This window comes from Argiope bruennichi, chromosome 6 (assembly GCF_947563725.1).
Source record: "Argiope bruennichi chromosome 6, qqArgBrue1.1, whole genome shotgun sequence".
Classification (NCBI taxonomy): Eukaryota; Metazoa; Arthropoda; class Arachnida; order Araneae; family Araneidae; genus Argiope; species Argiope bruennichi.
In genome coordinates, this window is record NC_079156.1 from 17,537,860 (window position 1) to 17,553,155 (window position 15,296).

The window sequence follows — 15,296 nt, forward strand, 5'->3', positions numbered from 1 at the left end:
TAAATAATACGAGTATAGGAATAATTTTTTATATCATTCCACATATTTATAATGACGTCTAAACTTTTGAATATGACAATGTTTATATTCTGAAGAATATCCTTCAGTTGCATTAATCGAAAATCGTTATCAACACTTTAGAAAGCCTAACTTGGACTTAGGCACCAAATGTGTAATGTGTAGTTTTTAATTAAAAATTAATCAAATGTTAACGCTTAAACTCAGTTATACAGTTCAAAAAGATATTTTTTTTTCTGCGGTATCAATTTTATTTCAGAGTATTTTCTAAAAATTTAAAATTAAAAAAATAGCTTAAATACATTTGTGTAACAGTGTTTTTCAACTCACAACGCTTCTCATACCAATTATATAATTAAGAACTCAGATTAAGTGAATGATTGAACTACGTGATTGGACGATCACATGATTGAAAGAATGCCAAGCGGAATTTCAGTTATTGTGCAAACATGTAAAATCAATTTCATTTATCAGTTATTTATCACTACAAGTGACGATTAGCGAATGATTTCTATTTATGGGAAAGGCATCAAGTATCACACTCGGGGAAAATGAAAGGAGATTCCAACGTTTTGTTCGAAACATCGTACATGATAAAGATTATCTGGCTTGATTTTATAAATAGATTCATTTCCCATCGATATAATTTTGCATAACACAATTTGCAATCAGAGGGGGTGGTCTACCCAAAACTTTCTTGCATACTCTCGAATAAAGGAAAATTTGTGTTTTAGAGGTGATTTTTTTCCCGAACCAGTTAAAATCAAAATTTAATTCAGAACTGGAGTAGCAGTAACAAAATTTCATGCCAAATTGGATATATATGAGTCATTACGGTTTTGAGTTATCGCGTTTACATGTTTCTGAAAGTAGAGACCGACAGACGGTCAACCTCTTGTTAAATTTAGCTCAAAATTTGGTGGGTGACTACAATATCGATATTAAATATGTATACCAAATTTTATCCATCCAGCTCTCTTCCTTTTGAAGTTATCGTGTTAACTTATATTTGCACAGCCAGACAGATGGACTTTCGCTGAATAGATTGCACTAAAACTTGGTAGAAATCTACAAATTTGTTGTAAAGATCATATACCAAATTTGTCTAATTAAAGCATCTTGGATTTATCATATTCAAAGACAGATTGACGAACAAACAGCAGATATAATGCCAAAAGTGTGTTCGTTGAACTTGTGGCGAATTGAATTGAGCGAGGATAGAACCTGGGACCTTGTGGTTCGCAGCCGAGTAACATGACCACAATACAAAAGCAAGTGCCTGTGTAGCGTAGCTGTTAACTGGCTTATAAGATTTCACTACAGACCGACTTTGTGTTGCTGTCACCTTTTTGTGTTGCTGTTAACTGGCTTATAAACTTTCACTACAAACTCCATGTCAAAATCTCGAGTTCGGAGTGACGTTTACAATAATTTCTCGAAACTTCGTACGCAAGAAGTAAAAGAACGTCAGCCTAAGATTAATCTTATGTAAGAGAACGCCTCAATATTTCGTAGTTTTAATATTAAACTAAATAATCTAATACTTTTTCTGCATATTCACGAGTGAGCTATTAGACTATACATTTGGAATATAAACAATAATGTTATTTAAAGCGAATTTTTAATAGCAATTAATACTTTATAAAAATTTTAAAAAACGTAAGAAAACTGATGTTATTTAAAAGATAATTTTTCTTTTTAAATTGTAAAGTGATATGAAATTGTGAATGATGTTTGTACATTATTATATTTCAAGTTATTGAGGAAAACGTTGATTATTTCAATTTATTTTTAAATAAAAATCTACTTATAATTTTTAAAAACCTTTTCTTACTTTCTCGCATACAAAATATAGAGAAAGTATTGTAATCGTCAAAAAAAATAAATAAATAAATAAATAAATTTGAACTCGAAATTTTGAAGAAACATTTCAGACCTCCCTCAGTTCGATAAACACAATTTTTGGCGTAATGTGTGTCTGTCTGTCTATCTGTTCTATGACAAAGATAACTCTAAATCGCTTTGAGATAGAGGGGTGAAATTTGGTATATCATCTTTACTACATATTTTTAAATATCTGTCAAATTTTGAGTAAAATCTATTCAGAGGAAGTCTATCTGTCAGGTTGTTTTTTTTTCTATGTATCTATGTAGCCTTTCCTTATCTTTCTTTTTGCTTTTTCTATATGTATTATCTTTAATATTAGGGGATAAATTTGAATAAAAAGTGAAAGAGAAACGATTACTTAATTCTTTTAGTTATTAAAATCGTTTGTATAAATAAAAATGGGAATTCCATATATACAGTCTGTTAGTTACATAAATCTAAACTACATCACACATTTTTTCTATCTTCAAATTTTGTTCACATGTGTCATGTAGGAAGAAAGTTTTAATAAAAGTTTCGTAGAACTTAATTTTTAAAAATTTCTAATTAATTATTTTTATTTTCTCTTATATTAAAAATACAAAAGAAGGGCTGGTGTCCTGGCATAGGGGTAGAGCGCCTTCCCCGTGATCTGGGCATCCCAGGTTTGAGTCCCGGTTCGGTCATGGTTGTTCTTCTTTGTACAATATACATAGATTAGTGTTAAGTTTTGAACTTACTAAAATACGCTTGCAAAATGCGAGTCTGATTCTCTTTACTGTACCATGTCGGATTCTTTTTATTGCATGTTGAAACTAAATACCAAACACGCATTATGTGGGATCTGTTTTACTGTAACATAAAGCTAAGATTCAAACATGCCATTATGTGGACGATTAAGATTTATTCCGAGAGAATAAGCCCCATATCTCCTTTTTTTGATATTAGTATTCAAATTGCTTTTGTATTTGTATTGCTTATATGAATACAAATAAGTTATTACTTATTTCTATTCATATATATTTTTTGTTGTTTAATAAATAATATAGTAGAAACACTTCATTCCACAAAAAATGGAATTCGTCTTCAGTCTCTGGAAGACATTTTGACGAAATTATAGTATTAAAATGTTTATACCCCAAAGCAACCCTGGAGAATCAAGCAAGTAATTATATCTAGAAATGAATACAAGTCAAAATACCGAAAGTTTCATTGTGAATTACAACGAAGCATATTTGTTAAAAGTCTGACTAAAAAACTGACCCGCCAAATTTCTATTTGATAGCTCATTGTCAAATTTAGTAGCTCTAAGTCAAACGGTTTAAAACATCATTGCAGACGTACATTTGCTTTTATTAACAATTTACTTATAATTTCTGTTGTTATTTTGTCAACAAAATGAAGCAAAAGTATTGTGTTAGACTATATATATACATAATATCTTAGAGTAACTGAAATCCTTATCAACTTCCTAATTTTTATATTCAATTAACCCATAGTACTTTATTCTAAAATCTTCTCTTATTCCCGATCCAAATCTCATTTTTTTTTATTTAGTTATTTCTAGCTCTCTTAAAAAATCTGTGACTTTGTAAGTCTCGCGCTTCAAGCAAAGGTATAAAAAAATCCTTCCAAAGATACGTAAGATCCCCTCGTCTAAAACGTAAGTGACAAAGAAATCCCTATAAGTACATCTCAGTTAAAACGTGGAGGGGAAAAAATTCTGAGACCTCTCATTTCCCGGTGCGAACAAACGTATTCCACTGTTATTTCATGAAATATATATTGAGTTGTTAGTTTTAAAATCCACATCTAAAAATATAAACTGACCTATATAAATTTCAGAACACAAATTTAATGCTTATCAACTGTACAGCAAGAAATGAAGACAATGCAGAATGCTTCATTGTGTATAATATATCAAGGCATACAATGATTGAAGTTGGATGAGAGATTGCATTATCCCTTGGATATCAGTTTAAACGGTACGGCAAGCTGGATCCTCCATACTGCTCATCAAACATTCCAATGAATCTCCTGGTCTCATAAATGAGCAGTCCACTCCACAGGCATGCAACGAAGCAAGGGATTAAGGCAATAAAGCTGCCATCCTTTTCAACTGAAAAATCTGTAACAAAAATTTTATAAAATTAAAATTATGGAACAGCACTATATAGGATGTCTGATTATATATTTGGGTAACGAATGCACTTCAGTATAACAGTATCCCTAATTAAACTCACAATTATGTGGTTTCTTATTTATTTTTCCCTCAATTTAAATATTTCACGGTTTAATATAGAATACAAGCGAAACTTCAAAGTCGAATAACAGAAATAAAATGAAAATTCAAATGTTCTTTCTACCTTCTCATATAGAAAGTATTGTAATATTCACAAAATTTGAATTCGAGATTTTAACGAAGCTCCACGTTTTAAACCATTTTGTGTTTGAAAAACACATTTTTGGCATTATGTCTTGTGTCCATATGCCCGTCTGTGGCAAATATAAAAAAAAAATGCTTTGAGCTTGACGTAGTCTTTCACCAAATCTATAGATCTCTATCAAGTTTTGAGCAAAACCCATTCAGAGGAAGTTTGTCTCTTCTCCTGTTCAAATAAAAGTTATTACAACAATTTAAAAACGAAGAGAACTAGCTGAATAAAATTTGGTACATGGTTTTAATATCTATATTGTAAATATCAATCAAATTTTGAGCCAAATAGAATAAGGAGTTGACCGAATGTCGGTTTGTACTTTCAGAAACATGAAAGGCGATAACACAAATAATGAAATTATTTAAATATATCAAACTTGGCATGATATTTTGTGACTAGAAGTGTAGTTCTGTGGCAAAATTTTGTTTCATTTGGTTGGAAAAATCGGGTATAAGACTCAAATTCAGTTTTTGCATGCTATTAACTGCATATCAGGGAATAATGGTGAAAACACTCGCCACGATTTCACATGATTGATTCAGTGAAAATGCTTAATACACACTAAAAGTTAGTATTTCGTAACAGCTGTACGACAATGTCAAGCAAACCGCTCTCTGGGACAACACCTTTGCTACAGTGTATGCGAGTAAGTTTTGGGAGACCACGCTAGCAGGTTTAAAAATGAACCAAAAATAAGGACTGAAATTAATGAGTTCACTTATATGATAAAAGAAGTCAATATAGTCAGGCCATTAGATTGAGAAAATGTTGTCGGACACTCATCACTGCTATCAACTTCTTCGTGTCAAAGAATTGGCAGTTGATGATCTTATACAGATATGAGAGTAACTCGAATTTCAGACCCAGGTTCACCAGAAAAAGAAATAGCAATCTCGAGTTTGACAGATAGTCTCTGCTCAGTTGGAAAACGATTTTAAAGTGTGAAAATAATAGAATCTAGTGGACATAACACCTTGAAGAAATTTCTTAGAAAAAACATTTAGTCACGAAACCAAATTGTTAAATTTTATGAAGCCACGTCGACATCTAATCTAATATAATAATTAAGACATAATTATTTTGACATAATACACCATTCGTTGCATTCTAAATTGCATCAAGCCATATGTTAATTAGCATTAATCAAAACTAATTAACATAATTATTTTTAGTGCAATTGGCCAGAAACCCACTGTCTTGATGTTGAAATTTAGGGGCCAAATCACATATATCCTTGGAATGAGTGTCCTCCATGTCGTCTGAAGATGTCCTCTAAATTTGCAAAGCTCTTTCCATAACAATTTTCGTGTTAATGTCCCGTCTTGAAGCCATACAAGAGTATTTCTTGCAGATCATATCATTTTAAAGATGGGGATGAAGAAGACGGATATCTGATCCTACACTTCCTATTCAAACCCCCCACATCAAAGATAGAAGGTTTGACCCTTGACGCACTGAAATTGCATCAGGTTCCGGGGCATAATTGGTTTTAGTGCAATCGGCCAGAAACCCAATGTCTTGAAATAGAAAATCAGGTTCTAAGCAACATATGTCCTTGGTGTATTAATCTAAATACTGACAAATGAAGCATAATATGCGACTAACTGTATTACCTTCTTTGTTTTTTATGCCCCAGAATATTAAAAAAGCGGAGTATCCAAACGTCGAGACCCAGATGATACATGCGAAGACTAGGACGCACATCAGCCTTTGTCTGTTGTATTTCGTAAAGAGTGTCCCTTTCTTGTGTTGCACATACATGTTAAGAAGGATGGCGCTCGTACATTCTGCAAGAAAAACATTCCAGTTAATGAATGAAGCAGACATCTATTTCCTATAAATACCCAAGAATAAATATCATCATGCTATCGCAAGAAATAAGAAATAATGATGTGTAATGATTCAGCTTCTTCCTGGGTGACCACTGTGACATTCCTTTTTCCCACACTCGATAATTTACATTCCGGGCCATTCTTCATCAACGAAACTCCCACAGTGTTGCCTCCAGATTGCCAAATGGAAGACCCTCCTTTTAAGTACGGCCATCTGGCCAATTAGTGCTAATCCAGATAAGGAACCACACGTGCGTTTCCCAGGGAAATAAATCGTGTCTTCGAAAGGCGAGAGTGTCAAACACTCCAGATGTCCTTCATTTTTCCCATTGTGGAGGGTGGATCATCAATGGACATTTCCCACGGGCGACCAGAGACGATTCAGGTTGTTCTGAACGGTGATTGGGTAACAGGGAGTCTGAGAGGAAAATAAAAGGTGAGATTTTTCGGAAGAAGAGAGAGAGAGGATTCGTCATTCGAGATTCGAGACATTTCATTTTTTTTTTTTTTTTCTGCGAGATTCGAGATTCGAGATTTTTCTTGAGATTCGAGATTCGAGTCGATTCGATGATTTTCTAGATTTCGCATTCTATTCGAGATGTCATTTTGGGATCTCGATCGTGGATACAACATGGATACAATTGCTAAAAGCGACGATATCAAGTGTCTCAAAGATGCTATATTTTATGGGAAGAAGAAAGTTTCAGAAGCCCGCCGCATGCTGCGTAAGGACCCCAATAGCCGAATTTGGGCCGCCCTAGAGCAAAAATCCCAACAAGAGCTCAATAAACTCTATGAAAAGCTTCAAATCTTGACAAAAAATCAACAGCAAGGACAAAGGAATGACCCTGTTCAGCCTGCTCCTAGACCAACAACCAAACCCGTCGTTTCCGTGGACTCATCACCCGAAAAAACTTCACAGAAGTGCACAGTTGCCACACAACCCGATGAAGATATGAATGTTGATGACTTCATACCAGTATCCCCAAGGAAAGCAGCGAAGAGAACTCTCTCCACAACTAATGAACCTGACATTGAGACTGCGAATAAATTCGCCCTCCTGGAAGACGATAAAAAGCAAGAAGTCACACACTCTGAAGATCCCAAAAAGTTAAAAATCCCAGCCATCAATCTGAAATTATCTGAAAACTACAGCATTATACTGCAAGAAATCTGCAGACAATACCCAAGAACCGTTAACACCTTCAGAAATAACTTTATCCAAATTTCCCCATTTGCTAAAGATGAAAGAGATAAGATTCTCACCCTCTTAGATGAAAAGAATCAAGAATATGTTCTCTCGGAATCTCCTGAAGACCGCCCACTTAAAATCATCATCAAGGGTCTCCCAGTTAACATGGAAAGCAGTGTAATTAATGAAGAACTTAGGGAAAGGAACTTCCACCCACTAAGAATCTCCCAGCTGAGAAATTTTCGTCAGAAAACCCTCTACCCAATTTTCATGGTCGAACTAAAAAGGACTGAATTTGTTCAAGATATCTACAACCTGAAATCACTTGCTTTTTTAAAGATCAGAGTTGAAACTTACAGGAAAAGAAACAAAGCCACGATGTGCTACAACTGTGCTGGTTTTTATCACAGTGCTAGAAACTGTAAATGCACCCCTAGATGCATCAAATGCAATGGCAAGCACCCTACAAATAGATGTGACATAAAAGAAAAGTTAGAAGAACCTGTCTGTATCAACTGCCACCAAGCTGGACACCTCGCCTCTTGGCGAGGATGTAAATCCTACCCAGTGATCAAAATTAATCCGGAGCTAAGAAAATCCTATGCAGATGCTGCAAAAAATAAGTTCAGTAATCATCACTCGATTGCTCCTGACCCACCCAAACATGGAAATCCCATCACCCCTGAAAACATGCCTATTCAAGATCTCTTGGTTTCACTAAGAGAAATCAAGTCTATGTTGGCGGAATTTCCAGGCCTTCTCAATGCAGCGAAAAAGATCAAATTGGCCAAGACAAAAGAAGAAAAGCAACTCATCTTAATTGATGCTCTGTTAGAATAATCACCCAACTCCTCCCTTGCAGCGCTGTTACGCCTTCCTCAACCTTGCCGTCTCCTGATTGGTCCTGACAAGTTTCTCCCATTATCCTGCACCTCATTGGCTCTGGCTACTAATCTGAACCCCGAAAACCAGTCCCCCCTTCTCCTGGCCTCACTCCTGTCGTGTCATCTCAATAATCTTCAATCTTTCATCATCTATCAGTACCTTGAACTAATAAGAAAATTTTCATTCACCGCTAAGTTCTACTTCTTGCTAGATTTACGGATGGTGGGGCCTGCGGCCCCAATGAGCCGTAATCCCGATCTCAACTATCAAGAGAGAGAGAGAAGCTTCGTGTGAATCGGACTTCTGAGTAAAATTCCACCCGAAGAAAATTTGGTGGATTCCGAGAGCTACCCCTGGAGTACCCTAAGACGCCAAGAGCCTGTTAGCTGTTCTTGTAAAGTTGTTTCCTTCGAAATTGTTCAAGGAACTATTCTTGTTTAATTTTCGTGTTGTAAATAGCATCATTCATTTAACCTAGATTAGAAAGAGTTGTTTTTATGTAATAAAGCTGTAAATAAAAAAATTGATCATATCGCTACCTGTTATTGGATCGAGACATTACAGATGGGTAAATAAACTAACATGACGTTCAGACTTGACCAGAGGCGATGGAAAGAAACCGACTCCCAACGTGGGGAGAGGCCGATCCACGTTATTTTTAATCAATAAGAAAATTTAAAGTAAAATTTGATTGTTTTTATCATGAGCTTGCATTTAAAGTTAATTATTAATTGGCACACTCATTAGTATGTTTTTAGCTATATTTAAATGTATATTTCCAGTTAATATCTATCATGAGAAACTGATTTTTCCTGTTTTTGTACTCACGGATAATTGATTTAATATATCTATTTTAACAAATCTATAGTGCTGAAATTTCATATTCAACTCATATCATTACTTGGCCAATCAGTCTTTTTTTTAGCGTAGCTTTATTTAGAGGTTAATATAACTATAAAATAACTTTCCCTGGTTGGCTTGGAAAAAACGAACGAACGAAATGAAATCACATTTCTTATACAGATTGTGGAAGGTATGGGAAAATGAATTCCGCAGAAAAAAAACCGGTACCAAAGTACCGATAGGGGACATACTGGCGCTGTTGGAATACATTATTAATGAATTACTGAAACTCACAGAAAATATTCATCAGAGTTAAGATTCTCTGGACGACCTATGTAACATTTTGAATATTCTGACCTTTTCTGTGTACAGCATATTGCATACGGTGTATGATGTTCTCCATTACTGCGTGTAAACTGTCGTTTTGATGTTCATAACAGTATGTCTTCTGCTTCCAGACATGCAGGCTTGCTTAAAAGCAGTCACGGCATTACATTGTCTAGAGTAGAACTGTTTCATCAGTAAAGCATGTGGGCCCATATTAAACACACATCAACAGTCAATCACGGGCAACAGTTAAGAACACGTCAATAGTCAAGAATGAACTACTAACAGGTCATTCGCACTGCTCTTTTGACAAGGTTTGCATAGCGCTACTGTCATGCTAGGAATTTTACATAATCCATCTCAATGTGCAAATTTTGCAGCAGCGCCAATATTTCTCCTATCGGCAACTTTTGGTACTATTTTTTAGGGGAATTTATTTTTCCGTGCTTTCCACAGTCTGTATATGGAATGTGGTTTCATTCCGTTCATTCGTTTTAGCTGTAGAAGCCGCCAAACAGGGAAAGTTATTTTTGGCCACACTGTATATTAATTAAAAATTGAAATTAATGTTTTGGAATGACTACTGAAGGTACTGCGAATCGAATCACGACTGCATACATATATTTTAGGGTATTTTTTCTTCTAATTTATACTGATCTATATATGATTAATCATCAACTTTCGGGAGATTGGTCATGTTCTTACTCGAAGTTCTTTACTTGCCGTCTGTGCAGAAAGAAAGAACTCAGTCTTTTTCTTTTCGCTAAAGAGTGCTCATACAAAGATCTTTCGACTAGATTTTCAAGACTGAATGATAAATGATCTATCTATGCAACTCAGTGAAACAGAATGACGCGCCTGTCGAGTACATTTTATAAATTCTAATTTTTCATATATTTCCAGACTTACTAAGAACCAGATATTTTCGAATGTGCTAAAAAATCGTTAGAATGTGCCAAAAACTCGTTAAAGTTGATCTAGATTGACCCTCTACAAAATATATAATCATCCACAATATCCGATTTTGATACATATCATTAATTATTAAGCAATAATTATTCAAAGCGAATCTTCATCTTTAGTTATATTAAAATTCCGTTTTAAAGCAACACTAGGGCTATTTTGGGACGGATCTCAAAATTTTGAACCTCGGTCAGATGACGAGGAAGACACCTGAACTGGCACTCCCTCTGCAAACTTCCACGTCACAGCAACGGGAGCACGTTTGGCCCCGATGGATTTAACGCGCACAATACCCGCTTACACGACGGTTCTTCGGTGGAATCGGGTCTTCAATTTGAAACCCTCGGGTTCTGAAGTCGATACCTTACCACCAGGTCACAGCGGGCTCATTCATCTTTAAGAAACCCTCTATATTATTTCGAGATAATAATTAAGATTGCATATAACTCATTAATTAAGTATTAAGTAGGTAAATCAAAATACCTACTTAATTGTCCCCATTACAAACGACTATAATTATTTAACGAAAAATGACTTTCGTAAATGAGATTAATGTAGAACAGTTGAAAGAAGTTCAAAGCTTTTTAAAATCCCTCACAAATGTACTCTGTGACCACCCCTTATTACGTAGATATGTAGGCATGAATTCCAAAATGTGTATAATTTCTTCCGGATCCTCAGAAGTTCGCAAATACCAGTGCATTTTCTATTCTTCAATTGTTTTCTCTATAGGAAATATAGATGCAAAGTCTCTTACATATTCTCGTTAAAGAAGTAAAGTAGATTCCCGAGAATCCGGTCTAATGTGGAGTAAGGGCAGGCTGGTTAATAAAAAAGCAGAATAGGTTGGAGTGCTATGAACTCATTTCTTTGCCCGTCAATACCAGAAGAGAAAGTTTTTATACCAAAGCTCACTGTTAAAACACGTATTTTCTCACTTCTTATTGAGTATTAAACCCTCCGTTCATCTCAAGTAACGAACAATGTGAACGCGGCCGCGGCCCGTAAATCATAGAAGCAGTTGCAGGTAACGTGTCGAGTTAAAACAAAAAGCTCTGTACTAGTAATTTATATATGTTTATATACTGCACTGCACTGCACGCTTCAAGAATTTATTAGAGAAAAAGTAAATTAAAACATATAAACTGCTCATATTTTAACATAAATCTGTAACGCGTAATTTAAATGCAGGAAACATAAACATTGTTGCCAATGCAATACCTTGTCTCCCTCATTTAATTACGATGAAAGAAAACTAAGCCGGATAGTACGGAAGCCGGATAATCGCCAACCGAATACTCGGAAGTGTACTGTAATTATAAAAAAATTATATAAGGATTATATAAGTATACGAAAAGCATAACAGGGATTCTTGAAGACCACGACTATCTTCTATATGTTATTGTTGATTTAAAAACGTAAGAACCTCCTTAACGAATGAGGAAATGTTGCGTTTTCACGCAAGTTTAACTGTAGAATCCGAATCAAGTTATGACGTAAGATATTTCTGAAGCTTATCGAGATAATAGTTTGTTGAAATAACCAAGAGAAGATGAAAGCATAAAACAATTTTTTTGTTGACATAAATCACCAATTTTTCTCAAAATACCTTGCATAATTTGCTCTATAGATGGTTTCAAATGGTAATGAATAAAACTTTGAAATTCTTTCTCATTTAACAGCAAATCTTATTTTTATGCCATTACTCATGAAATAGTTATAGCAGTTTGTAATCAATGAAATCATTTTTTAATCATGCAGTTGTATTGAAAATTATTCCTTTGTATCAAGTTATGACGTAAGATATTTCTGAAGCTTATCGAGATAATAGTTTGTTTAAATAATCAAGAGAAGATAAATGCATAAAACAATTTTTTTGTTGACATTAATCACCAGTTTTGCTCATGATACGCAACATAAAATGATTTCGGATGACAATGAACAAAACTTTGAATTTCTTTCTAATTTAATGGCAAATCTTATTTTTTGTGCCATTACTCATGAAATAGTTATAGCAGTTTGTAATCAATAAAGTCATTTTTTAGTGATCCAGTTCTCTAATAGAACACATATATTCTACAATGATATTTAGCAATATTGCCAATATTGTATAACATTGTTAAATATTATACAATACTGATATTTTTATATCAATATTATTTATATTATTATTTACATCAATAATGCAATATTGATAAAGTAAGTTATATAATACTATATTGCACAATATTATATAATATTGTGAAAGAGAATTTGCTTTCATGATGTTCAGTGAAAACCAGAGCTTTCAAGCCATTGGAAGCTTGTCACGGGAAATTTTTACTTACCTAAAAAGAGAAAGCTCGGCACGGCATAATCGATATCCTTCCAGAGAGAGAAGAAGACTCCAAAAAACCCCACGAATATGCTCACAGAAAGAAGAAAACCTTTGCAAATAAATGCTGGAGATGTTTCAAGTCGGTTGCTGGCCTCCATGGCCTCCATCCGGCTGTGCTGTTTCTGGACCTAAAGGATCAGAATGCATTGCATAATGAAAGCAGCCGCACTCTTTTTGATTTATATATATTTTTTAAAAAAATGTTTTCTGAAAGGTTGACCTTGAAGTCGACGATACAAAGAGTTTACCTTTTACAGTGAAAAGTCGATCATTTTGGTCACTGACTAGAAGTTAGATTTAATCCATTTTTTCACAAAGTTAATAATGATTTGCGGCTATCATCAATGGCTTCCTTCGCTTTGAGCAATATTTATATGAATTTTAGTATAAGTAGCAATATAGATATAAAGATATAAAGTTGTTTTTTTACTCCTTCTTTACAGGAAGCTTCTGACTTAGAAACGCAAGAAATATCTTTCCATGAGTCTAAAATCCAACTCAGAAATGAGGCTAAAAAACTTATAACTAAGGATTGGCAGGAGCGATGGAATTATTCCATCAAGGGGCGAACAACCTATCAACATTTTAAAAACGTTTGGACCGAATGGAGAGTGATTTTTATCTTAACCAAGTATATACTGGACATGATGTATTTTTTATACATCAAAGCCGTTTCATTGAAAAAAGTTCGACTTGTTAGTGTGGCACCGAAGAAGGACCTATAAATCACGTGATCAAAGCCTGTGCACTATGGCTGGAACACAGACTCAGATGGCCTTGAAAGTGAATGTCCTTAATAGACTTGTCCCTAATAGACTTAGTTCCTAATAGACTTTTCTAAAGCTTTTGTCTTTAGCTCCCTCATAATGTAAAAAAAGTTAACATTCATTTAATGTATCTTATGCATATTTAATGTTTCACAACTTAATATGTAATGTAAAATGTAATAATTTTTTTCTTTTTTTGTTCTGTACTAATTCGTGTTCTCTCTAGAGGGTTCTTCATTGTTTGCAGGAGTCCAATGTCATCAGGTGTAGTTTGTTCCTTCGTGATTGGAGGGGCTTCTCTTCGGCGGCCATATCAAGTTTCCCGCATGGTATCTGGCTAGGTCGGGGTACAGTTACTCTTGTTTATGTTCAAATCCTTGTTGGATTTAAATCAAGATCTATTTAAAATCATTATTAAAACGTTGTACCGAATTTTATCCATCTAGCTCTCTTCATTTTATAGTTGTCGTGTTAATTTATATTCGGACTGTCTAACAGACAGACTTCCTCTGAATATATATTTGCACAAAATTTGCTAGAAATCTAAAAATTTGGTGTAAAGGCCATATATCAAAATTTCTCTGTCTAGAACAAAGTGTTTTTAAGTTATATTTGTGACAGATAGACGGGCATAATTCCATAAATATGTTTTTCGAATTTTTTGATATTTTCTTTATACTTCATACAAGAAAGTTAAAAAAAAAATCGAGTAAATTTCAGTTTTTGTTGAACTGAAATTTTTGAGACTTATTGAGTAATAAAAGAAAAAAAAAATAAATAGTTATACTTTTTGTATAAATAAATTAAAGAATAGTATAGTGTGACAGACAGACGGACTTAATGACAAAAATGTGTTTTTCGAATTTTTCGACAGTATTTTTTTTATACTTCATATACAAAAACATTATTTTCGCATAAATTTCAGTTTTTACTGTACTGAAATTTTTGAGTCTTATTAAGTAATAAAGGAAGAAATTTAAATAGTTGTGCTTTCTGTATTAATAATTTAAAAGATAATATAATTAGAGATCCGGAGGACATTATGAATGATAAAAGTCGACTTGCAAAACAATTAAAACAACATAAAATGATAAAAACAAAATGTCATTTGTAATGAATAAATAATACAAAATAAGAAATAAATAATAATAAATGGAAGAATGATAAAAAAAAATTTGGAAATTATAAAAAAGGATAATAATGAAAATTCGTAAATATCGTAATATGCCTCATAAATATAAACATAAATACAATAGATAGTAAATATGAAAGAAAAACGGAAAAAAAATATTACAAAACATAGAAAATTTTAAATATAAATGGCAACTCTTTTGCAAAGTATTGCCTAAAACATCAGCAGTGCAGATAAACGAGAAATATTTTACCAAATAATGCTTACCTTAAGCACAAGTGACACTTTTTTGGAAAATAAGTCCTTACCTGCTTAAAAGAACGTTTTGCAACTCTCTCCGAATATCAGATGCTACACGATTATTGTTTATCGATATCTCAACGCAATCAATCTCAGAAGGTGTAAGATAAAAAGACAGAAGAGGATGAAATGAAGAACATATTGCTTCTACTTATCTAGTGGAGGTGCGCATCAAAATGAAGGACGTGGAAGTTCGGACGATACGTTTTAATCCTTTATAGTTCTCTGGTATGTATTCATACCACCTCTAAAAGATTTTTTTATGGAGGTTCAAAAAAGTATTTAAAATGATAAATAGGGTAATCAGATGCTGAACATTCGATTGAGCTACTTTAATAGTTCTAAAATATATTAAG

General features: G+C 33.7%; 1 protein-coding gene across 2 annotated transcripts; it reads right to left on the minus strand.

Annotated features, from left to right (window-relative positions):
* Positions 1 to 3,730: 3,730 nt before the first annotated feature.
* LOC129972938 (uncharacterized) lies at positions 3,731 to 15,075 on the minus strand. 2 transcript variants are annotated; one of them, XM_056087261.1, is made up of 4 exons: positions 14,949 to 15,075; positions 12,692 to 12,869; positions 5,936 to 6,109; positions 3,731 to 4,012 (listed from the first exon to the last, which is right to left on the minus strand). In XM_056087261.1, the coding sequence occupies exons 2-4, from the start codon at positions 12,846 to 12,848 to the stop codon at positions 3,858 to 3,860; spliced, it is 486 nt and encodes a 161-aa protein (XP_055943236.1). In that variant the 5' UTR covers positions 12,849 to 12,869; positions 14,949 to 15,075; the 3' UTR covers positions 3,731 to 3,857. The 2 variants fall into 2 exon arrangements, with proteins under 2 accessions (XP_055943236.1, XP_055943235.1); XM_056087260.1 differs by having other exon boundaries at positions 14,908 to 15,030.
* Positions 15,076 to 15,296: the final 221 nt, after the last annotated feature.

Coding starts and splice junctions, on each gene's coding strand:
- LOC129972938 (XM_056087261.1), bottom strand. CDS start 12,848: ATGGAGGCCATGGAGGCCAGCAACCGACTTGAAACATCTCCAGCATTT. Junction 6,110..12,691: donor GCCGAGCTTTCTCTTTTTAG/GTAAGTAAAAAT, acceptor TTTTTCTTGCAG/AATGTACGAGCGCCATCCTT. Junction 4,013..5,935: donor GGGCATAAAAAACAAAGAAG/GTAATACAGTTA, acceptor TTTTTGTTACAG/ATTTTTCAGTTGAAAAGGAT.